Below are 24751 nucleotides of genomic sequence, written 5' to 3'. Positions count from 1 at the left end.
ATGTCCGATACCGATATCATAAATTTGGATTTCTGCCGATACCGATATGAATCCGATATAGTGTTTTTTAATCAACAAAACTGTTTTTTTAAAATATCTTGCTGCATTTTGTATAAGTTCATACTCAAGTTTAAAACAACAACTACACTAAAGCTATTCTGTTATACCTATATGCAAAAAAAAAAAAATTTCATAGTTCAGCAATACTGATCAATCTAATAAACTTAAACCTACACCATCCTCCCTATTCTGGTATTTTAAAGAGTACTTAGCGTAAATATTAAGCAACCTAACTAATAGGGTTCCAACTCCCAGCAACAACAAAAATAAATAAATAAAAAATAGGGAACCACCCCTCACACTCCAACTCATGATGCTTAATCAACGTAATCAACCTTAATTTGATGCAGTGTGAAAAAAAATGCACAGAAATATTAAATAGATTCAACATCTTTCTTCAACAAAATTGCAGACTGCACAGATGGTACCTTCCCAAAGGAAAAAGTACTATAGCTTACTAGGGTATATATATTAGACTTAATAGTCACTATATACAGTAATTGACTTCTATTCGTTTTACATCAAATTAAAACTTTGGGTGTAAGATTCGGATAATTATTTATTAAAAGCTCGACATTTTAAATGAAAATAAGAAAGAAAAGTATGTCTTTGTGCCCCCTTTTCCCTGTTAATGCCCTATCGGCCCCCCTGGCTAAACTTTGCTAGATCCGCCCCTGCACAGTTACCAGCGTCAGCTACGTAGAAAAAGATCCTGGTGTAGAAAGTAATATTAAATAAATTCTAACAACAGCTGATCAAGCTTAAACGTGCTGCTGTTGTTCAGCCGCTGGTTTCCTCTTTCTGGTGCAAAGTGGGCCAAAAACAAACCAGAGAGACGGACTCGCGACAGAAAAGCTGATCAGCTGATCATTAAGCAGTTTCATGATTGAAGTAGCAGCCAGAAGAGGCAGTCGCTCCATATATCGTTTGGTAAGCTTAACGCAGGAATGCTTTACAAACATTCAGAGATGGACTTACACACTTGCTTTACTTCTCTCGAGGATAACTTTGTCGGAGATGAAATGCCGGGTTGCTAGCGAAGCTCCACATGCTATCCAGACCACTGACAGGTCCCGCATGCCACAGCTGCTCTATCACGTGATGCATACTGCTCCGACGTGCTAACGTTCTGAGGTGAGTTACGGCGTGTTGCAAGTTTTGTGAGGTGCTTTCGTGATATTTAATGGATCGGATTACATTTTTTATTTTTCTCCGATATCCGATCCAGTAATTTAGGTCAGTATCGGACCGATACCGATACGTAATATCGGATCGGTCCATCTCTAGAATGATCAATGTGCGATGCCGTATAGCATTTATGGCTCACTAGGATAATGGCTTTTGTTGCACATCAGTGCATCCCGGCACGCTAAAGCTAAGACTACTTTCAAATAAATTCACAGATTTAGTCCTTATTAGAAACCAAGAACTACCTTGAGGAACCAACGTCCAGCGTTGAGCTGCTGCAGATCCGTCCAATTGAAAAGTGAGACTTCGTCCATCTGTCTATCTGGAAAAACCTTCTCTACGTCTGTGGTCCTTCGCAGGGTAAAGTCACGCATCAGGAAAGGAACACCATCCATGCTAGCAAACAAAAGAATTAAGAAGTAATTAATATTTGCAGCTGATGTGTACGAGAGAGATGAAGGTTCCGAAAATAGCAGAGAAGAGATAAGAGCTGAAATCGTGCCAAAAAAGGAAAATGCTGCTGCTGACCAATATGTGAATTAAAAAAAAAAAAAAAAAAAAAAAAAAAAAAAAAAACCTGAGCTCATATCAAGATCATTTCCAAGAAAAGACAAAAGGAAAAAGCCCTTCCATTCTCTGTATTTGTCGTTCAAATACTAATTGGAAAAACAAACTAAGCATTTGACTAACAAATATTCTGCTAACACATATAGGTGGGTGTTTGTCTGTGTTTGAACTGTTTCCAAAACAGCATCATCATGTGTGGGGAAAAAAATAAATAAATAAAAATCATGTTCTATAGTATGAATGCGTGCACACATGAGCATTTGTCTCCAGTCTGCTTCAGGAGTGGAGTCTCTTTGTGGATCTGGCTGTCATCAGGTCTAATTACTCAGCACCGTTAGGAGCCCACCTGTCAGCAGCCTGAACATCACACACCCATTCACCTCTCTCAGGACCACACACACACACACACACACACACACACACACACACACACACACACACACACACACACACACACACACACACACGATTGCTTCAAAAACATCTAATCAAATTAGGATGCACTGACGGTCTTAAAACACTCTGCACTATGAAATGTGGCTCTAAAACACAAACACACACTTTGTGGCCGGCATCACTCTCCACCTCCACACAATCACTCATCCTCCATAGCCGTACATGCATGAGTAGACATGGGCACCCACTATTCATCATATAGTATGGACTATCCACCCACCCAATTTCCTGCCTTCCTCCAAGTGTGCCTCTCTGAGCTCAGCCCGTCTTCATTATGTTGGTAAAATCATGCAGGAATTGATAACTACGGACTGCTACTATACTTAACAGCGGTATGTTCAATGCATAATGCCTAAGATTGTCCCTTTGGTATTTGGAGTACACAATAATAATAAAACAAAAAACAAAATCCCAAGCAGGTCTAAATGTGATACGTGGTCCTGTGTGACGTTAGTCCTGAACTGATTGAGAAATTTTTGAAAAGCCAGTGATTGTGATAATCTATGAAACCCAGTGTGTGTGTGTGTGTGTGTGTGTGTGTGTGTGTGTGTGTGTGGGGGGGGGGGGGGGGGGTACTAAACCTTTTATTTGCTTTGCTTTATCATTCTCTTGTATTGATTGTATGTGCGTACCTGATAGCCACGTCAGCCTCCAACCCAGTGACGTTCATCTGCAGCGCTCGCTGGAAGGACCAAATTGTGTTCTCTGGAGCAAGCTACAAACACACTCACAGTAAAGGACAAGCACAGAAATTTTTTATTTATTTTAACATATAGCCCCGTAACAATGACCTAACTTCTGACTTTTCTGAAGTTGGAGCTACATCTCTTGATAAGAAAATGACACAGAGAAAACGTTTTTACATGTATTTATAAAGCTTTCACACTCTGTCCTGTTCACAAAATAATACACACTCTGCCCTCTGAACACAAAGGATTGTGTGTAATGAAAAAAGTCACAGCTGCAGCTTGCCCTTTAACTCTTCTGGTCGAGGGTATGATCAATACCATACCATCACTTACTAGAATAGTATCATCCTATGAAAGCCTGTGAGTAAAGCTACTTGCCTGGGAACCACAGGAAAGGAATGATGCTATAATCAATACAGAGTGATTCTGGGACAAAGAGTCCAGTGATGTGATCACTGTTTCCCAGTGGGAGTCTCACAGCCTTCCACAGCCACTCCTAAATTTAGATTCCACAGTGAGAATCAATTGCCTTGCACAAATAGCACAAAAATCTGGATGTGTTTTTGAGCGTGTGCGTGACTAACTGTTCTGAACAACCATCTTCTCGTTCCTTCTAACAGTTGTGTAATACTCAACAGTACGTTTTGCCAAGGGCTTAAATTTGTCTGCAGGTGATGTTAAGAAGCAATGGCATTAACCCAAGCACATAAATCAATCATGCAAAAATGCACTTTGCTTACAGATCATATGTTAATGTGGCTAACCATTCCAGCTCCAAGTAAGAGTCTAACTGGTGCTTAAAAAAAAAAAAAAACTACAAACAACACTTTGTCTTTGGCTGGGTTACACCGCAGTCCAGAAGAACATGTAGGTATGGAGCGCTCCCAGCTCACATAGTTTTTCTATTTTTCAGTTGCACACAAGTTAATATGCTGACACAGTCCTTTTGTTTTTCATTCAGAAAAGTGAGAAAAACAAAACAAGGGACTAATATAAAAAATAACAATATAAAGCAGCACAATTTTTCCTGGGACTCTGGGAGCCTTGCTGCTAAGCCAATATCAGGACTCTGTATGTTACTGTACGAACATGTACATCAATTTATTTATTTATTTCGTTTTAAATTCTCATTCAGAATGGAAGCTGGGCATCAGCTGACTCACCATAGGGGCTCCTTGATGGCCAATAACAGCAGGGCGTGGTTTGAGGGTGGCTGGGTCCATGATGCAGGGAGAGGTGATATGTAGGGGCACCACGTAGAGTGCTAGTAACACACTGACATACAGCAAAACCACCACCACCTGGAACACTGGAAGAAGATATGCAGCATCAACATAGTTACAGTTGTTAGCTGTGATATAATGAAGTCTAGTTTGACTTTGGGGAAATTTGCTTTTATGATGACTACTGTAAGAACACTCCAATAGGAGCATAGCATAATAACTGGAACAGGGGAAATGAGTAACACAAAATCTACCATTCAGCACCTCCAAAGCTCACCAAACAGCTCATTATACACAGTTTGTGAAAGATGCTAGGTGCTAGGAGTGTGCCAAAATCAGTTACCTGTGCAAAGGCAGTAAATATCTGAATGTTCAGCAGTGCTTAAAACTACACAGTGGCCAACAACACATCCATCGGGGCCATAGAGATTACCCTGTGTCCAACTCTGTATGAGTGTGTAATGATGGCTGAAAGTGGGCACCCACACACAGGAATGTATTTGTTTCAAGGTCAGCTCCGGGGCGGGGTTCAGTAGCCAACTCTTGTTACACACAGGAGACTCACACAACCCTCATCCACCCTCTCACTCGCACACACACTCATACCCTCTTTGATATTCAGTTGCTGTTCTGCACTGAATAAGATAAATTTTGCCAAGACCTTTTCACCTCATCAAGTATATATATATAAAAAAAAAAAAAAACCCTCAAACATAAACATAAAAAATGAAGCCAACAACTAAACAGTCAGGCAAGTTATTTTCCATCTTTCAAAGAGACAAGGGCAAATTCTCTTGAGCAATGATCATTTAGATGTATCAGGTTTTATCACTAAAGACACATTTATCTTTGAAAAAACAATAACTTGTAAGTAATTAGCACTTAATGATATACCATTAATGCATCAGTTTTTTGGTAGCCAACACTGTGGCTCCCCCTTGTTCAAAATCTCAAAATCATAAATCACAAAGACTTTCAAGTTCTTTTTAGGTGTCTGCTTTACAGACACCAGTGGCAGTGAGAGTGAGGACAGAGCACACATTCAGAGCTAACGATCCCCACAAAGAGTCCTGAAATCAAGGACAAACAATTCAAAATGTCCTGGGTGGAAAACATCACATGAGACCGGAGGAATGTTCGTTATCTTGGACACCCTGGGTGGAGGTCTTGGCCTCTTGTCTACATAGTGTTAATCATTCACAACTCCTCCTGTGTATGTGTGTGTTTGATCTGTGGCTGATGGTAACGTCAGGTAAGAATGGACTTGAATGTTGTGTTACAGAAGCACACATACTCATTTTTTCTGCACGGGTGACCTGTCCAGCCACAATCCAAGATAGTGCCGTGACTGCGGCGAGAGCCCCGATGTGCAGGAACGGGCCTGTAGCCTGAACAGAGGTGTGAAACAGAAATGAATGCGGGGGTATGTAGACAGAAAAGGTTAGAGAGAGTTAACGATTGAGTAGAGGAGGAGAGAAACAAAGACAAAGAAGACAGAGAGACATGGAATTACAGATATTATCTGGAGTTGAAGCACTGGCAACACTATTTAGAGATAATAGCTGTAATTTGTAATGGCATTTAATTTTAATGGCCACAGTTGGAGTCAAATCATGTGTCCACTTCAATCACACATTTCTGGTGGTGCAACAATCCCAAACGGACACACTAACTATAAGGTTATTTAAACTTCTCTGATGTAATTTAATTTTAGAGACACTGCAGTTGCTGTAGTACCGCATAGACAGTTTACATGATTACACATTCCTCCAAATGGCAAGCAGCAGAGTATCAACTGCTACAGCAGGCACACAACGATTATTTTAAAGGGACATTAAAAAAAAAAAAAGCAAAAAAAAAAAAAGCTGTATATGGATGTACAAGATGGACCGATTGTTGTAGACACTGATGTGTAGTGTAGGAATTACACCAGTTTAAATGGGCATGTGCAAACCTCCACAGCACTACAAAGGAGAGACACTTCAGTCCACCCTGGCTGTCTCTGTGAAAGAAAACTGATTATAGCTCCATTACTGAGCCATTATTATATCAAGGCCGACAACCTCTGGTCAAAGTGTTGGTTGTTGTGTGAAAATAACACGGTGCCTCTCGCCTGTGGATCACAACACTCACTTTAGTACGGAACCTAAGCACCAGCTGTGATGTCTACCCATCACAAGTAGTTTAGGGTGATTTAAGTCTGCTGACCTGCAGGGAGATGGGGATGACATCCCACTCTTGCGCCCATGTTTGATTGACAGATATGACCCCAATGATGGTGGTGAGCAAGGCAGCAGTAACTCCTATCTGTGTGGAGAAAGAGGGAGAGACACCAAAAGAGGTTGTTTGTTTAGACACACATATGCACCAGAATAACCCAGAGTAGCTCGCAGCTCTTTCACATCTCAAACAGTGTTTGGTAACTGTATTTGATTTGCTGACAGCATTTCTGAACAGCTTGTTTTCTGGGATTTTGCAACTCTGCTGGGACAACTCCAAACTATAAGTTGGGAAGTTCAGCTGATCAGCAACGATTGGACACAGCGACACACACAAACACTAAGTAAACACATAACAGAGTTAAAAATACATATGTAAAACTCGCCCGCCCCCCTCCCACCACCCATTTTTCACAAACCACACACAGACACATTAACAGTTGCTCAGCTTCACATTTGGCATGTTACCTTATGAAGCCAGTGCAAATTTAACTGCTGCCCAAGTGCAACGTGGCAAAGTGCTAAAACCTGAAGAGAAAGACAGAAAGAAACAAGAACAAGGTTCAGAACAAGCCTGCTGCCTTACAGATCTCAACTTGCTAATCGTTGTTATGTAAGTGGTTACCATATCTGGCAACACATGAAGACAATTTTAAAATCTCTTCAACGATATGTGACTCACAATTAGAAAAGCAATATAGGTGAAGCCAGCAGCGGTGGTGGCTAGGATGGGAACAGTGCCATCACTCCACTTCCCAGAGCGGTTGTACAGGAACCTGCAGAAACAAGGATAACAACATTTCTTGTCTTCATCACACCTAATAAAAAAAGGGTGTGAAGGCTTGTGAGAATAGAGTGTCAGTGTATATATGTGTCCCTATTTTCTCCCACCTATTATCGGCCGTTTTTCTTTCTTACAAAACAAACATGACTGACAAACTACCAACAACATTATGTTAGATTAGCTGCAGAAGTCCACAAAGAAGCAGACTTGTACAAAGAGACAAAATGATGCAATCTACAGTTGAAACATGACATTGATGTAGAAAGCTGAAAATGGAAACTATTGGTTTACTAAAGGTCTCTGATTGACAGGCAGACATCAATAAAGTGCTCTCAAGCTTTGTGTTAGCAACAATAATGCACAGACTCTGCACAGTGACCACAGACACGGTTTCTGTGCCACAGGGAAAATCTGACAAAAATAGATTATGTAACATTATTAATGGATGGTTGGACAAATTATTGAGGACTGGCTTCTGTTTTATGGGATGCTTTACTATAACATGCAACTACATATAGCTATATATAGACATAAAAATATACGCATGCTACTCTGAGTTTAAATCCTCTGAAGAGTGACACTGGGTGTAACACCAGGTCCACAGCTGCAGAGAAAAGACGAAGTGCCTGAATGTATTTGTTTCTGTGCATTTCTTTGGGTGTGGGTGTGCACATTTTTAAATGACAGCTAGGTCCTTTACATTCAAAGCCTTGTGCATGATTCTAGTGGCATAGAGCCACAGCAGGGTCACTTAGTGCAGATGCTCCTCAGCCCTTTGTGAATGCTTTTTATGCTACACATGGACAGAGATACTCCCTGCAGCTAAATCACTCAGTCATAAAGACAGGGATGGCAATTGCTGCGATCATCTCTGGAAATCCCACAAAAGCAGGGTAAAAAGAAGGAAATTTGCTATAAAGAGGGATGGCAAATGTCTATTGGAGATGTAAATGTGGATAAATACACACAACTTAGACAGCAGATAAAACTGGACTGTCTGCAGAACTCCAAAGAGGATGGCAAACATAGCCAAAGGAAAAGGTCAACAGGGGGCATTGTAGTCTACTACAGCTCCATATATTCTTGGATACTACTAGGGTTGTTTTGCATGACTCAAAAATAATTCTTATTTATCCTGCCCTGGGTTTGGTGCAGCCACTCAGTTCAACCACTGTCTGGAACAGCCCGTTTTAGCTCCCTTTCATATAACTTTCTACTGTCTGGCTGCCCCTCGCAGACTCGATCTAAACAGGAAATGGGTGAGCTGTGCACCTAAGATGGTCATTTTAGGGATATTTGCTTTCAGTTAAACTGCAAAGGACCATGAGTGGGGAAAAAATAATAATAAAAAATCTACCCAAAACTAGTCTGAGGCCTTTAGGCCCATTTTAAGGCCCAGCTTTGTTACTTATTGTGAATCAAAAGCTGGGCCTTAAATGAAAAAAGAGCTGGGAGATCACTGAAAACTACAGAGGTGAAGAAACGAGGAAAGGTAATGGAAGCAACGGATGATAATAAGAGGAAAAGGTGACATTGTTGCAGAGATCCCTGAGAGGAGAACAGAGAGAGGAGAGGGAGGGGAAAGTTTTCATCACCATCATGTGATGTCTGCATACTCTTTAGAGATTTTGCACTAAAATGGAAACATCAGTGTCGCTAATCAGTTAACATTGCCTTGCATTTAGTATCCTAAAAGGCTCAGTTTCCACAGACATTGATTAAACCCATTCCTCAACCATAAACACAGGAGGCCTTCACTGAATTTTTCTTTTAGTCTAGGATTAAACCGTAGTGTCCGCTCTGTGAGAAGATGTAAGTGGTTGTCCCAAAAAACAGTAGTGGGTTAACAAATACAAATGTATATTGTCAAATATACATTTGTTCGATTAAATGTGGCCCAGGACTGAGTGGTGTACAAAACAGGAAGTTGATGGGTGAGGACCTCTGTGACGTAATGGTGTAATCTGCACAGGGTTGGGTGGTCTCTGTTCAGATTAATAATGCCTTGATTATACTCCGTTGCAGACACGGACAGCTGAAGAGTCGAGTGGTCGTTCCTATTTGACTTCTTTGAAGTTCGTGGCCTTTGGTGCATGTGTAGTTGGTGCATTGTAGAATAAATTATTCGCAGACAAGACTGCATAGTCACAAAATGCTAAAATAAATAAATAAAACCCCCAAAAAAACCCAAACAAAAAACAAAAACAAGCAGGCAGATGTCCCTACAGACCCTTGCGCTCACTGCTTTTCACTGATTGTGAAATGTACGTCCGTCAGATCCGAGCGGACCATAGCTGATTGAAGGTGCTGGAAGTATAATTGAGGCTTCTGGCAGAAAACAGGTTAAACTGATTGTTTACAAAAACAACAAGCCAACAAGTAAGGGTTGAATGTGTTTACAGCCAAAACTATATGCTGGCAGCCTCTGACAACACACAGGGGCACTTTTGTACTCACCAGTTGAACTCGCTGTAGTCATTATGTGCCTCCCACCAGAAGTAGAACCAGACAAGCAGGAGACAGAAGGTAAGGAGGAGGATCAGGGACCACAGAAGCTCCCACTGCACACACAGACACACAAACAATTATTTATGTGGCTCCTCCATATTTAATTATAACAGACTTAAGTCATCTTCTCAAGTCCTTTTGACAATAATAAAAACAACTGAATTACAAACAATCTGCTGAATTCTACACACAGTAATAGAGACACTCTGTATAAATTATTGGATAGACAGTCACAATTTAAGTACCACAGGAGAGACCAGCAGAGTTCATAATAAGTTAACTTTTCCTAAACTTACCTGAGCACATGGCACCAAACTGACCCGAGTATTCCCTTATACACTTTGCTCATTAGCAAGGAACAGCTTTTAATAAAGTTTGTATGCAAGCTGACTAATTACTGTCCTCATCTCCATGCACTTTGGCACTATGGCAAATATTAAATGGGCTAAATCTTCACAGAGACAGAAAGAGACCCTGAGGACATGCATAAGAGGTGATGAGCACACAGGCATTTCCATCGTTCTCAGCAAACTTTAAATACATCTACGGTTGTGCTATTATCCAGACAAAAACCTTCTGACCTTTTCTTAAAGCAAAGAAGCTTGATTTAAGAAAAGCTCATTGTGCCCTGATGAACTAAGCATCAGCAATGATTGCTCACAAACCCTTAGGTAACGCACACAAAGCTGATTGAATAAACCCCGTGGGCTAAAGAGTAATGCGACTTTAAATGATTTGATACCAGTGACATGCAGTGAGTTTTGTGGAAATCATACACACCGTTTGATCACAGTTATATAAAAAGTCAGAGTTTTGTGTAATCTGGACCAATTGCATGATACACATTTACTAAGAAAATCGACTTTTCAAACCTGCTCCTGGGTCAGAAACAAGTGTCTGTAACTGTAGTGCAACTGTAGTAAATGTGTGGTGAGTCTATAGGAAGTCTGAGACGGTCAGCCAAATATCTGCATGAAGTTTAAAGATGTTGCTTATAGAATCTGGTATGTATAAAAATTACATCCAACTAATAAAATAACTGATTAATAAAAGAAAACTGTTTTTACTAGTTTAAGCTTCTTTATTTGTTGTATTTGTTTATCTTCTGTAAGTAAATTTATATTTGAAGAGCCACTTTGAGTTCCCAGAAACCATTTATGAATATTTTATAACAATAATTAATCTTTAAAAAATGAAAGAATAGACAAAAACAAAACAGATGAATGTATCCTTGCTTTTGGCCTAAACATCAAAAAACATAAGTATAAAAAAAAAACTTGTGAGCTTTATGTGGGTTGTAGTGTTAAGATAAAGTCACTTGGTTAAATAGCCTAAGCAGCTAAAATGCACCACTGCTGAGTGCTGAGGATCAGATCATTATCACCTCAACCAGCTGATGTAAGGCAGTATGCCTGACCTGCTTTTATCAGCTCTCATTTTCAAGGTGTGTGGGTGGGTTGGTTTTTTTTTTCCTCTCTCGTTCTTTTTTTTTAATATTCAAAGCTTTCCAAAAGCTGGAGCTAAAGGTTTGTGGATCATGAATAAGCTTTTCAGCTTAAAATGATGTTAAACACAGCATCTAAATGCCATACTTTGACCTCAAACTAGTTTTAAGAGCTTCCTTAAATTTCAGCATGCCGATCATATTCAGACTCTTATGAAATTCCTGATGGAACATGTTATTTCACTAACAAAAAAAAAAACCACTACAATAATAATGAATAAATAAGCCTCTCAAAAACACTCAGTTATTTTCTGAAAAACAACTACTGCTTAGCTTCCACTGCAAAATAACAAACATTTACCTGGATCCTTCCTAACATTCAGATAACAGCTCAGCGTGGTTACAAAGAGGTTACACTGATCTCTGTGGGAGGAAGAGCTGTGTGTGACAGGCAGGGTTCCCATGGCCCTTAATGACTACCTGGAGACACCTGGGAGAGCCGACCTTGAGAGGAGCCATTGTTTGGCCTGCCCCCCCTCTCATTAAATGCTCCACCTTCTCCTTTTCTTTGGATGAACCTGAGAGAGCTGCTATGATGCACAAAGTCTTTACTACTAATACGGAATGAATATGAATATGGCACACAAGGAATCAAACAAGACAACCACAAGTCAAGAAGAAAATTCTTAAAAAGGATCATCTTGTTGGGTCTGTTAGTCCGTCTTCCTGTTTCCCAGCTCACTCAGCAGCAGAGCTCATTCAGTCAAAGATGACTTGACCTGCCCTCGTAACGTCACATTACCATTCTGCACAGCTGGCTTTTTATCCGGGCAAAAGAACACATGACACAGACCAACAGCGGGCCAACGGAAATCTATGAAAATTCAAAGCAGCTCTGGGAAACAGTGTTTGAAAAGCACTCCAACACTCCAGGCTTTATTATGACAACATTTCCAAGTAGAGTGCTAAGTTGTTTGACTCTTTAGGAAATCACAAGAGCATATTCTCCTGAGGAAGACCAGTTATGTAATCAAACTTAGAATCTAAGTTATGCTTATTTATCTTATATGTATAATCTTGGCTGTGTCTGTGTCTGAAATGACCATATTAAAAGGACAACATGTATGATGCAGTCCATACTGCATAATGAACTAAATCAAATGCATTTCTGAAATGTTGAATAAAAAGTGCAAATATTTGAAAAGCTTGGAAGTGGCAGAGCTAACTGCTAAAAATAGAAGGATCAAATGGATCAAGGAAAATATTGCTGCAGCATATAAACACTCATGTTAAAACCTTAAAAGGATACATTCCAGAAAATCCTCTGCTTGCACTTTGTTCACAAAACTCTGCAAGTAGTGGAGACAAATGCCATAACAAGCTTTTACCTACAATGTTGATATGCTGCTTCTACAAAGCATCGACATCCCTTCAGTCACATAAAGCATTCATCATTTATGAAATGGTACTGTACTTTATGCTCTGTCAAAAAATATATATATATATATACACAGGCTGCCTAAGAAAACATTAAATAGTGTCAAAATAATAATATTTGTGATTCTCTATTGCACTCAAGAAAACGACACCAGTGAATTCATATCTGGAAAAGTCAGGTATGGAGCACAAACCGTATGTGGTGTGGAAAAATATACCTTTTGCTCTTTTTCCAAGACAGCTGAAAGCAGAGAAAACATTGCTGTTTTAAATTAAAAAGCTGCACAAAGACTTACTTATGGGGCCAAGGGCTGTGAACAACCCCTGCACAGGATAAAATAAAAGTAATAAAAAGGAAGTCTAAACAAATTTATATGAGTTACTCTTCCCCACCTCCTTCTTCAGCAGAATTTTATTATAAAACTGCTCACAGCAGGGCCAATACAGTGGATTATTACTGCAGCAGCCAACAATATATTAAATAAAGCCTACTGGATTGTTCCTCTGTCTGCAGTAATGTTCTTTTGAATTTTATGGTTTAAAAACAACTCAAAATGTCAGCTCGAATTCAGTGTCTTCCCCTTGTTGCAGCTTAGTAAATATTCCCATTAGAGTGCAGCTAAAGGCATTTGGAATGTTAAGTGGGAATGAATCAACCTAACTCAACCCAACACTTACTGCAGACATAAATAAGGGGTAAAAAAAAAATCCACAAAAACAACAGCAAAGAATCTCAAGAAAGCAAATTCAGCAAATGGTCATGCCCATGGGTTCCATACTTTCAGGCAGCAATTGAATTTGCATTAAAAGGAATCCTTATATTATGAATCCACTTTAGAGCTTGTAAATTTGGATGGACTACCACAAAAGGTCTTTAATTCCCAAACTGTTGATGTGTTACTTTTGTTAGACCCCTGGAATCAAAGTTGAAGGTCTACAGTGAAATCACTCCTTGACCGCATCATTTCGAATCCACTGTGGTAGCTTTTGTGGAGATTTGCTAGCTCCTTCCAGTTGGTACTTTGTGACAGATAATTGGTTCTCAGTCAAATTTAAAGCAAGGAAATCAGGTAAATACTGAACATCATCATATCTAACAAGACGGCACAATCAAGGTATCAGTGGGTAATATGCTACCTATAGCGGTTACAGAGGTTTTGATCTTTTGTCCTTCTTTTCACTGTAAGGGTGACTGCTAACTGCCAATATGGCTGATTCAATCTGTTCTGTGTTCTCCAACAATGCCTCAATATGCCAGACTGGATCGAGTCTACACAGTTTCACACTCAAGATGGTAACTATTTATACCCATGAGCTGTTCTACAACAACACTTGGACAGGGTTGCACAGAAGAAAACACGTGATGTGTGATTATTATACAGAACTGCAAATGGCCTATTGTGTATACTTTCATTTGCATCTGATTTGTAAGTGTAGCCCAGACAGAACTAGGATGTTAAGGGATGGATAAAATAAATTCACCCATGGAAACCTGTCATCCTGTGGATTCACAAGTCAAGTTGTGTAACTGTGGCCCATCCTGCATAACAACAGCAGTAACAGCAAAGATGTTAATTTCTTCAAGTTGTTCATTTTCATTTGTCAAATTTTAATTAAGATTTGACAAAACAAGTATTTGAGATCACAATCTAATGTAATCCCTAAAAATTTAATAAATACGAGGAGATGTACCAAAATAACTAACACAAGTTAAAAACTAATTTTGATAATTTGTGACATTAAAATAAATACTGTACAAACACAGAGTGCACACTGTGAGACAGACTGAACTACACATTCTCACAGACTACATCTTAAATTGACCGAGCTACAAAAAGAAAGACACATTTAAATAATTATTGTGAAAGTAACACAGTCAAAATTCATCATCTTGTCCAAATCTGCTTTGATCACTGAACCTGCTCCTCTGCTCCTCTGTCTGCAGCTTCACCTCCTCAGGCCGGGAACATTTTTGGCTGCTGTGCTCTGATTTCACTCTATTTGCTCAGATTATTTCTGGTGTTAATGACAACTTCTCTTAAGTACACATTTACATTACAGATTGATTAAAAAAAAAAAGAAAAAAGCTAATCCAACTGCCCAATGGTGGAATGTCACAACTTTAATAGTCTTTTGTTTTTTTATGCTTTGGATATATTGCATATTGTGTCACCAAATGTATTCAACAGATATCAGATTTATTTACTTCCTAGACATTGGTCAGGCTCTGCAAGAAACAATTAAATGATACATTTAATTAGACATGGCAGCTTGACACAGTATGCTGCAATTAAACATGCCAACACTGCAGGATGCTGCTTAATTTCCTTCTGCTACCACAGATCAATACAGGCAGAAAAAACCCCCAAAAAACCCTTTTCCTGTAAACTCCAACCTAACATGCTCCGCTCTCCTTGCCTCCATCTTCACTGGACATAACACCTCAGTCACTTGTCACATTCCTGAGCAGATCCAGTTAAGTCTCTGACATTTCACACAAGCCGAGTAAGCATTTTAAAATGCAGCTATATTACCAGCCTGCCAATAGCATGAGTGGGAAAAATAATTCAAGGCCACATTACTACTTTTATCATAAAAAACAAAAGAAAAAAAAACTAATTCCATACACAAGATTCAGTTTAAGTAATTTTGCATATATGAGAAATGTACACACAGCCAGCATTTCTTCCTGAAACATGAAGTACACCCATCTCAACCCTGTAGATCAGTAAACTCTCGGTCAAATGTTCAAACATGTTTCCAACCATAGGAAGGTCTGGATAGGAGACCATGTAAAATAAAAAAGAAAAGAAAAAAATCCTAAAAAACAAAGAATGCACTTCAATTACATCCTGATTGATTTAAAATCCTCTGTGTACAGAAGCAGATATACACTATGTGTCACTGTCCAATAGCTCTAACTTTAGACATTTACTAGATGTTACTTGTTTGAAGGAGGCCACACATTTTAGAATTTGATCCAAACAGTGACTTTTCAACACAGGGGTGAGGACGCACACACTGGGAAGAAGTTCAGGGATTTTCTAATCAAAGCAGATAAAGTAAGTATGTTAGCAGAGTTGCGGTACTTTGTTTCACTTCCTTAACAATAATAATTTGCGTCTGCCATAAAAAGAAAAAGAAAAAAAAAAAGACTGTAAATGCAGAGGAAAAAAAGATATCTGCAAAATGTTCATGTCCAAGGCAACAGTCCAGAACAGAAATACACTGCACATATATTTAATCCAACAAGTGCGTAGGAGACAGACAAACCGGTCCAATGCAGCAAACAGACTAATGTTAAATGTCTAGTCTGTCAAATCACTGGTCCAAAAACTAAAACTCGTAAAAATAAGCTGCTGTTCATCAGTTCCAAAGAAAAGGAACAACTGTTATAATCTAATACTGTTCAGTCTTCAAATATCTTCCCTTTTTATCTGCTAGCACAAAAATTCAATGTTGCAGAGCAGCAATCGCTTCAAGTAACTGCTAGCTCTAGCTCCTGTCCAGTATTTCACAAGCCAGGGCAAATGTAGACCACAAGATTACCAAAGCTTTGCTTCTATTTTTGAAGCCTTTGTCCCACTGAATTGTAAAGACTGGCTAGATGGAAATACTTTCAATTATTACTGAGAGGCCAGATCGGCTTGCACTGTGTGACGTTGGCAGTCTTCCTACAAAGCACCTTGAACAGACAGGAGGCAGCGTCACTAAGGTAGCCAGTCAACCCGAACGACTCATTAGAGTGAACAAAGATGAAAAAGGGAGAGAAACTACACAACCCACTTGTGGATTATAAACGGGTCTATAGTTGTTGCTTGCTTGTCAAGCTCCTGTGATTCGCTGAGGTCCAGTTACACATACCTGACACCAGCTCCAAGTCGCAGTTTGCTTACAGAGATCAGTGAAGGTGCAGTTTTTTATGAAATCACCACATTGTAAACTAAGAAACATTCTCTATGGAAATCAAAAGTAATTTTTTTCCAGTATCAGCACTGACAATTTTAAATATTAAATGAATCCAAATGAATTAAAATAGACTGAAGGGTCCATTTTTGCACTGGAGTCAAGATAAGTGCTACCCAGCACCACAGGTTCAAAACAAAGGATGAGCACCTTGGGGGAGTGGGGGTGCTGACTTGGTAACATTTATTCATTTGTGCTTGTAACAGGAAACAGAGCTACACTGTGTCCAGGTCCCTCCAAACAGGAGGAAAAAATGAGGTGTATTCCATTTATGAAATGCGGGTAAATATACCCTTTTTGCCTTGCAGTGTTATTTCTGTGTGTTTACTTATACACCTAAACAGGTTTATATAGGTAATTTGCTCACATCAGTGTGTGTGTGTGTGTGTGTGTGTGTGTGTGTGTGTGTGTGTGTGTGTGTGTGTGTGTGTGTGTGTGTGTGTGTCTCCGCTTGTGCCCTTTGTTTCTGCCAGTTTAGAGTATATTATATGGGCATAAATAAATGAATGTAAACAAAGACATGTGCTGTGTGTTTGAGTCTGTTGGAGCAACATAACCCAAGTGTCCTTCCAAAATAGCAGAAAGAAAGGTCACCTTATGCAATACTTTTGGCATCCAGCTAATATTAATGGTGCTGCAATTTTATAAAAATGAGCCAAATGAGCCTTCAAAATTAAATTGTTTAAAATGTTTTTTTTCCCCATTTGGTGGTAATAATTACAAATAACTTGGACCCCAAGGTCTGCTGACCTGTCAGTGATAAATGAGACCCTTCTACAGAATGCTTGCAGGGTTTTCTTTACGTGACAAGTTTGAAGTTCAATAATAACAACACGCGCACAAAATCTAAATCAACCTTTTTTAAAATTTAAAAAAAAAAAGAAGAAAAAAAAAGGGTGCAGAGTGTATGTGATGACATACAGGTAGAAACAATGGAGTATTATAACTTCAAGCTTGACCATAGAAAGCTCAAGGTTATTGAATGAGGGAGAAGCCAGCAAGGACATAATATGGTCACATGTATTTTTCTTAGTATGTAAATTAGGGTATTTGGAGATCATGGTGTGGATATAAAAGCACACCTCTTTGGAAGAATAAGAACAGTTTTATAGGATTTGTGCATTTTTTCAGTAGTATATTCAACAGAAAATGTAAAAACTCCTACACATCCAACTTGTTATTCAGGGCTGTGAGGAAAAAAGAAAGAAAGAAAAAACCCACACCACATTACTGTAGCAATACAATAATAATAGCTTTTAAACTTAGCAATTAAACTTTAAGGAGAAATGCCAACTTTTTAATAAAGATGCTACTCTTAAAAATGTAGGTTGAAGGTCACTGGAAGATCTATAAAAAAAGCCAAGTAAGTGAGTTTAATTACTAAGCAATAAATAACAGAAAACCTTGTTTGTGGAAAGGGAGTGAAATTCTCTAAGGACTGTGGGAAACTGACCTTGGTAAAATAAATTGCGCACAGAACAAGATGATCGGATCTCATTCATCCACAACTGTGCGCTGGCACACGTGAGTGCGTGAACAGCTTCAAATTCTCTTGTAACAAAGAATGAGAGCAGGGACAGCACTGACTCCATTTCCTACTGATGTCCTTCTTGTACACAGTGTTATGTAAATCTATACACTAATCCAGCCATCATAAGAGTTTCTATACAAACAAAAGCTCTGTTAGAATGAAAGAAAAAAAAAAAAAAAAAAAAAAAAATCAGGTCAGTCAAATGTCATTCTTTCAATTAACAGACTGGCTGCTAGTGTCGTTAGTATGCATCTCTAAAACAATTAGACAAACCTGAGAATACACTGTAAATAAACAGGTCGCAATTGCTGTGATGGTGTCATTCTATGATCTGTATGGGTTTGAATGCAGGCTATCCCAAAAACTGCAAATTTTTCCTTTCACTTTAATTTCAGTGTAACCTGACTTTTTATAGTCAAAAGAACCTGTGTGAGCAGCAACTCTGTAATAAAATTAGGAAAAAACTGAACTGAATCTGACAACAAAGCCTTTAATTCATGTAGCGTGCTCCTGTCTCAGAGGTTTCCCTAAAGTGTATTAGGAATGTTATGAATGATAACTCTGACTATGTTACATTTAATAGAAAAAATATGGTTCCCAGTCACATCAGCAGAGTTTTGGTTATGTCAGTCTCGCGTTGTTGGTATGCAGCAGCCCATCTTAACACTCTGAAACAGGTAACGTCAGCTGAATTGTCAGTGCTTAGCTAGCAAACAAAGGTAGTGGATGACAGTCTCTGGGGGTTGCAGCAGTCAAACAGAATCAACCTACTGTGACATTACTGTAATATTTGTTGCTCCAACTAGGCCAACATAACGACCATGAAGTCAGCCTCTGGGGGCTTCTGCCCAAGTTGTTTCCATTCTTGGCATACAGCAGCTGACTTGCCCCCCACACAATATAAGCAGAGTTGCTAAGTAGTGCAATAAACACTCGGCACCAGATTGACAGTGGACAGTGAAGGTAATGTCAAATAAACCTTGGTTTGCGTGGTACTCGCCAGGTAGGTTGTCCCAATCAACTTCGGAAAGTATTCACGCTTCTATGGATTTATTTTGTCCAAGTTTTATGCAGTTTCTTTACATAATCCCACACTGACAAAGTGATGGTGACTACAAATGATTTTTTAATTCCTTCTTGTTGTTGAACTATGTGCTATGGTACAGTGTGAGGCATTACTCTTTTACAGAAAGGAACTCATGGATAGCAATATGTACTGTACAGAAATGGTAAGGTTTCTGCATTGTTTAATAAGGGGCCTCTCACCTTGGTGGTGTCATCATGGGAGCGTTGATAGCGTTTCCATCTGCAACCATAGATCCCAGTGATGCATGACAAACAAAGCTGGCGCTCATAGACTTGGAGGGGTTGGTGTTTCACCATGCTCCTTCAGTCAGTCCGGCTTCCAGAGCTCTAACATCCCACTGGCTGCGAAGGATCCTGTGAGAAATTACAAACAGCGTTAATATTGAAGCAAACAACGCAGCAACAAATTGTTGAAACCACAAAGGCTGTGTTTGACAACCCATGGAACAAATGGAGTAACATGTCTGGCACTTTAATAGAAAACACATGCTGCCTTGAAAAGCTCGTCCTGATAAAAAGCACAGCTTCAAATTAAGACCTTGTGCATGTTTCCAATGACAACTGGGACTGCTAGCAGCTTTTCATCAATATGATCAAGGAAAAAAACATGGCAAAGAACACTGGTAAAGTGATTATCTATTGAACATCACATGACCAAGAACATGAATATATCACCCACTTATAATAGGTCTGGGACAAGACAGCGTGCAGGCACCACCTCTCCCATTAATCAGGCCAATACGAGGAAATGCAAAAGCAATACCAACAAGTGTACGTGTAATAATACAACTGTGACATTTTAGCAAAAACCTTTCAACCTCTGGGAAACTTTAAAAAGGTCAAAATGTCAACTAAACCTCCAGGTAAAGCAACATGATTGTCCTCACTACCACTTTATTTATTTTTTAATAATGTGCAGGGGGTCTCTGCATCATTTGGCACCTTATCTGAAAGTCTTACACTGCCAGCACTCACTATTAATAAGGCTACAAACCATGGTGGAGTAGCAAGGCACATTATACTTCAGAAGAAAAAAAAAGTCTTGATTTTCCTTTCATCCTTGTCTGATGTCGTTTTAGTAAACATGGTAGGCAAGACTAGTCTGTGTTATGTGTGAATAACTAGAGTTATGAGTAATCCTCACCAATGAGCCTGCTGCTGATTCAGCATAAAGACTTTGTAATCAGCTATAATAACAATAATGATATTACAGCGGTGCGGACTGTTATCACAAGTTTACCTCACTCTCCAGGGACACGATGGAGCCTGTTGTGCTGCAGCTGCAAAACACACATCAACCAAATCTGGGGTTGAAAGTGCAACTTTGTGTTTTCAAAGCAGCAAATGATGCATATATAATGGCAGGGTGAACAAGCAGTGTCGATGAGAGGCAAACAAACATGAATAAGAGGCTACAGCAAGATGCAGACTTGCTTCAAGCTAGTTATATTCCTTTTTCCTTGCAGCGGTTGCTAGTGTGTAGCGTACTTGCATCTGATGTTTCAAATGCAAGTACATGCAGTAATTCTGCACTCTTCCTGCTGTAATCAGGCTGTCTCAGTCTCTGGACAGCTGCTCATTAGCATCTACAGCATGGGCCACGTTTCCTGTTATTAGCGAAACTGCTCTGAAAAGGGTGGGCTAGACCCAGGCAATAATGAATCTAGCTCACCCCAGCAGGACCGCAAAGACAGTCAGTCAGTGTGTTATAAATGATTTATGGGTTAAAATGAAAAGTGTTAAATGTAACTTCTCCAATGCAGCAGCTTTGTTTACAAGCCTTTTGTATAAGTATTATATCTTAACAAGCCAAACATTTTTTCATAAGAAAAAAAAAAAAAATCTGTACTCTTACAGGACAGTTAGTCATGCTAAAGGTTATCGACTGTCTGAAGATCTGTACTTGTCAAATTCATTGCTTGTACTGTGTTGAAGAAATGAAAATCAATTCACTGATACTTGCACAGTTAATATAATTACTCAATGACTGATATAAAATTATTGCTGTCAAATAAAACCAGGCACAGAGATCACATGATTACAAAGACTCACTTCTTGTGTCCAACACAATGCACAGGTGTGTTCATTAATCACCTTATACTGCACCAGTATATTGGCCAAAATCAAACTACTTTGTAGCCAGCCTCTCTGCTGCAAAGCAGCCTAAGGGATTTAGACCTTGATCAGACTGAGCACTATTTCATGCTGCCATGGCCATTATAAGTGACATTTCTTCTCAAACCATGTCTGCCAAGTTGAAAGAGATCAGAGCCTTGTAAGGACATGATTAGGAGCATAATTACGGAAAAATATCTACAAATCTGCCAAAACACTAATGGCATAAAAATCCTCATTTTGAGGCAGCAAAGAGTTTGACATGTTTGATCATGACATTAAAAAAAAGAAAGTGAATTGCCACCTGCCTGCACATTAAAGCCAATGTGTTGTCATCAGGGGTGCAGCAGAAATGTTAACAGAGAGCCAGAGAGAATACTTGCTATTCTGGCCAGATTCTGGAGGGGTGTACATACAGATAATGTGGCCTTAACGTAAGACGTTTGGCTTCTTCGTGGACCCTCACACAATCTTCACTTGACCACTTGCTACTCTGCGTCATCCTGTGTGTGCGCACAAATACATTGAATTGAAACTGAAAAATGTCTCAGGTTCTTTTACTGGCACGACACACGACACATCAAGTCTGTTTATAAACAAACAAAAGGGTCCTAATTGATAAGCAGTTTTGAAACAAACATTTTCTGTTGAAACATGCAGCCCTAAAAAAAAAAAAAAGAAAAAAAAAAAGGACATTAATCAGTAGAGAGTTATGTGGGAAAAAAGTCTGACATTAAACAGTCTTTAACCTACAAGCTTATGAGCACAATCTCATAAGCAGAAATAGCGTAGGTCATATGAGTGAATCCCATGTGTCCCACCTCCTGCATGTTTTTGTTAAACCGCAGTATTTATAGTAGTGAGAGAGAATGCAAATTGTATTATGTCGCATTGTGTGATACACATGAGAAAGGAACCTCTCACATGCTTCAACTCACTGCCCAAACACTTTCTAAAGTTGATGTGGAAAAATAGCAGTAGTAAGCAGCTTTAGCTGAAATCAGGCACAGTGTAGATTGGTCAAAATGACTAAAAAAAAAAAAAAAAAGGCATCAAAATCAAAATTCAGCTCAGCTCTTCAGTGAGGAAAACACACGCACACACTTTTGACATCTTCAAAATGTCAGCTGGGGATTGTAACAAAAACCCACAGCGGTTTGGAGTTTCAGTTCAGTTAGTGGAATTACACAGTTCAAGCGCCAAAGACTCAAAACAAACAAATGATTTTAATTAATATTTTTTTAAATGAACAGAAGTCAAACAATTCGAGATTCTGAAAAGAGCTGCTTTTCACATTTCTGCTGCCGACACTGGAACAAAAAACAAATATGGATTTATGTTTGGGCTTGTCGACCAAGCCTTTAAGACAGGAAAACAAATGTGAAGCTGACACAGCAAAGTTTGGTGTGATCACAAAGGCAAACTAAAAAACACTTTCAGCACTGTCATGCCATCTCTTTGTTGACATAATGTTCCAACCGGTTGCCACAGAAACCCCTCCATGTTGTTACAGGAAAGGCTGATGTCATAACTTGTTTACCCCCAAAAGCTTCCATTCATGAAAGTGTTACATCCACTTGTACTCTCAAAGTCAAAAAAATATTACACGCCATAACTACTTTAGTTGAGATAAACATCAAACGGGCCTTTAGAATTCCACCTATTTGATGAATGATATCATCGTAAGTAGATGGAGCAGCACCGAGAGCACAGATTTGTCACCTTAAAATGGAAGGCTTATGCATTTTTCATTTTGGGGTTAAATACCCCCATCGCTCATCTCCTCAAGCCTGAATAAAAGAAAGAAATGCTCTTCCATTAATCCCTTTATCAGCATAATGTCTAAGCAAAAACTCATCAGCCAAATACAGCCCAGTGGACACAATTAATTCTTAAATAAGATGCAATGAATTAGTGAAGCCTAGTTAATTACAGCACAAGTCGTGATGTTCACCACAGACTGAATACATGTTCAGCCAAGACTGGAGCTACACTATCATATTTTGCCAACATGGATGTGACACCTCTGACCACAGTAGGTGTGGAAATGTAACCACCATAAGCAGTGTGGGCTGCTCTGTCACAGTGACTCACTGAGTCACAGACACAACAACCGAGCCACAAAAACTGAAACTTTGATTAAAATCTTTCAAAAATTACACAGTAAGAAGAACAGAGCTTTCTGCATATTTAGCAACACATCAGAAGAATAGAGCAACTTTTCAGATCCTGTCACCTAAATGGCCTCATTCTGAACTCAAACAGATTAAGCGGCAAAGTCAACAAGTGCTCAAAGCTTTCGTCACACGAGAAGCAGACTTCCTGCCATTACTGTCTGTCACAAGGTGTCTGAACTTGTGTGGAGAGGAGGAGAACATGAGAGGGGTGCATGGAAAAACCCCTAAACAGCTTTTACCATCTTCTTTTCTGCTGCCTCATTTCCTCCAATCAAAAGTACACCCAGAGAAAACAGTCAGCAGGGGAGGAAATGCTTCAGCAGTTTCCCAGCAGAAAACATCGTCTTCCTTTGGTCAGGGAACTGAAAGAGACCGAGCAGCAGAGAACTGCAAGACCAAACGCAAACCTGCTAATTGTGAATAATATATTCTTAAAAAGATACTTCACAAAAACAAAAACAAAAACAAAAAAAAAAAAAAAAAAGGGGGGGGGAGGGGGGGTTGCCTCTACACATCTGCTGCAAAGTAATCAAGACCATTTAAAAAAAAAAACAAAAGAAAAAAAAAACAAACCCAAAACAAGATAACTAGTGAGGATGGACCTGCTGAGAATGCAGAGAAAATGCTCACTCAAACTTTTCAGTAGATGACCCAAGGGTTACATACATAATGAAACAAGAGGAGGTCCAGGAAGTTCTGACAATGCAAAATCTGCAGCTGCATGTCATGTTCCAATACTCTGACATGCTTATTGAGATGTGCAATAGATACCTAGTAACTGAGCTCCATGGAGACCTTGCTAATGGGTGATAAAGCCTATTATAAGGAGCAAAGGGAGAGCACTGACATCAAAGCTGTTAAAGCCAGTTCATTCTAGAGGTCTTGCATTTAGGCCACGGAAGATCAATTGCACTTCAAACAACATTTCTGACACCCTCCTTTTCTTGTGTTTAATATAAACAAATCATTGTTGCTGCTTACTGTTAAGAAAACCCCATGACTTCCTGTGCACTTTAATGACAGACCTGCATCACAAGATTGCAGTGTTTACCACATCTGATTCACAGGTTAACAGTGCAATGTTGTTCACATTTATATATTTATTAATAATACAAATAATGATTAAAGTAGAAACAATATAACAAAGCCAAATAGTTCCCTGCATTACAATGCATTGAAACCTCTGCAAGTCTTAAATTGCCTAATGTAAAGATCAGCCAGGTTATGTGACATCTGAAAAGACGCGCACGCATGTCAAATTCCTATTACCGTGAGAAAGAGGCTGGTGAGTTTCCTGGGGA

At 39.2% G+C, this 24751-nt stretch overlaps 1 protein-coding gene across 4 annotated transcripts in view; it reads right to left on the bottom strand.

Annotated features, from left to right (window-relative positions):
* Window positions 1-24751, bottom strand: part of gdpd5b (glycerophosphodiester phosphodiesterase domain containing 5b) — a 42219-nt gene that overhangs the window by 7462 nt on the left and 10006 nt on the right. For all 4 annotated transcript variants that reach the window (XR_014914821.1, XR_014914820.1, XM_085429816.1 and 1 more), the window contains exons 2-10: window positions 19339-19512; window positions 9644-9747; window positions 7085-7178; window positions 6871-6930; window positions 6392-6490; window positions 5478-5571; window positions 4124-4269; window positions 2904-2986; window positions 1494-1644 (exon numbers count right to left, since the gene is read on the bottom strand). Coding sequence is in view for 2 of the 4 variants with exons in the window: in XM_085429816.1 (XP_085285942.1) it covers window positions 1494-1644; window positions 2904-2986; window positions 4124-4269; window positions 5478-5571; window positions 6392-6490; window positions 6871-6930; window positions 7085-7178; window positions 9644-9747; window positions 19339-19455 (948 nt within the window). In the remaining 2 variants the exon portion in view is untranslated. The remainder of the gene's footprint in view (window positions 1-1493; window positions 1645-2903; window positions 2987-4123; window positions 4270-5477; window positions 5572-6391; window positions 6491-6870; window positions 6931-7084; window positions 7179-9643; window positions 9748-19338; window positions 19513-24751) is intronic.

This window comes from Copadichromis virginalis, linkage group LG14, assembly GCF_057382275.1.
Source record: "Copadichromis virginalis isolate Kocher_CV1m ecotype Utaka linkage group LG14, C_Virginalis_male_GT1.1, whole genome shotgun sequence".
NCBI classification, from domain to species: domain Eukaryota; kingdom Metazoa; phylum Chordata; class Actinopteri; order Cichliformes; family Cichlidae; genus Copadichromis; species Copadichromis virginalis.
Note: the sequence above shows the minus strand (reverse complement) of the source record. Positions and strands in the feature narration are given on the sequence as shown.